The following is a 1,144-nucleotide window of genomic DNA, read 5'->3' as shown; positions in this document are numbered from 1 at the left end:
AGGGACTTCTCAGCAAGTTCCTCCCCTCCCGGCCCAGAGAGGAATCCTAGTCACCCCAGGACTATGCATAGTCGCTGCCTAGTCATTCCAGTCAGCACAGCAGATGCAATTGTTTGCTTCTTCTGCTTGTAGACATTTTAATCATCCTGCAGCCATCACTGCATATCAAGAGCCTGTGCTGCTGCCATTGGTACTACTGGCCCTAAACAAGCATGGATTTTACAGTACTTTTAACTCACTTTACCTAAGAAAAGAGGGGAATACATACATTTTGTAAAGACTGCCTGCTTGGCACTGAAAGAGTTAAATCTCACTTAACAGGCACACAGTGACACCACATAAAAGGCGGAGTTTTAGGTAAAATCCACCTATAACTTTAAAAAGTTATCTTTCACTAAACCTTGATTCTTTGGATGCTGACGATGGCCTCTGACACCTTCTCGACGGCCATGGGGAAGTAGAGGGTGCTCGAAAACCTCAGAGCCTCAAACAGCATCACCACCACAAACACTTGGCTGGCTGTGACCAGGTTGTCAAGGAGCTCATTGCTGATGAAGATGACAAAAATCATGATTTTGCTTACAGTGAAAAATGTTGCCAAATTCATGCCCCTAAGGTAGGGACTTCTCAGAATTATGGAAATTTCCTTCCTGGAAAAGAAAGTAGGACAAAGATTTTATAAGAAGCATCAACATACAAGATGTGAATTCAGTGCCCTGTGTGAGTGGCCCCTTTCTAGGGAGTAGACACAGATTAAGATAAACCATCCCTCACATCATGGAGACATTAGCATAGTGAACACTCAGGGGTCTGCCTGACACCAGGACCATACACTGCATCACCACTTCACTCTTTCAAGTAAAAGGAGGCTTAATGCCACACTTGCAAACATTTTGGGTCAATCAGACGGGGTTTGAACATTCATTCAACAAGCATTCATAATCACAAGTCTGTGCCCGGCTCCTCACAGAAAGACACATCCTTTCCCTTCCAGGCACTCATGAACTTATGGGCAAAGAGAATTAGCAACCACAAAATTGGGAGACATTAGAGATGGTCATCACAGCCCCCAAAGGAGCTCAGAGAAGAGGCATGTAACTTGGAGCAATGGAGTCAGGGCAAGTCACACACACGTGGACCCTGA

The 1,144-nt window shown here is 45.0% G+C and overlaps 1 protein-coding gene across 1 annotated transcript in view; it reads right to left on the bottom strand.

The window, feature by feature from the left end:
• LOC104982649 (multidrug resistance-associated protein 4-like) overlaps nucleotides 1-1,144 on the bottom strand; it is a 350,332-nt gene that overhangs the window by 237,148 nt on the left and 112,040 nt on the right. The window contains 1 exon segment of the mRNA XM_010832083.1: nucleotides 401-650. Within this exon segment, the coding sequence (XP_010830385.1) occupies nucleotides 401-650 (250 nt within the window).

Source organism: Bison bison, unplaced genomic scaffold (genome assembly GCF_000754665.1).
Source record: "Bison bison bison isolate TAMUID 2011002044 unplaced genomic scaffold, Bison_UMD1.0 scf7180017864535, whole genome shotgun sequence".
NCBI classification, from domain to species: domain Eukaryota; kingdom Metazoa; phylum Chordata; class Mammalia; order Artiodactyla; family Bovidae; genus Bison; species Bison bison.
The sequence above is the reverse complement of the archived record's forward strand: the minus strand, read 5'-3'. Positions and strand labels throughout refer to the sequence as shown.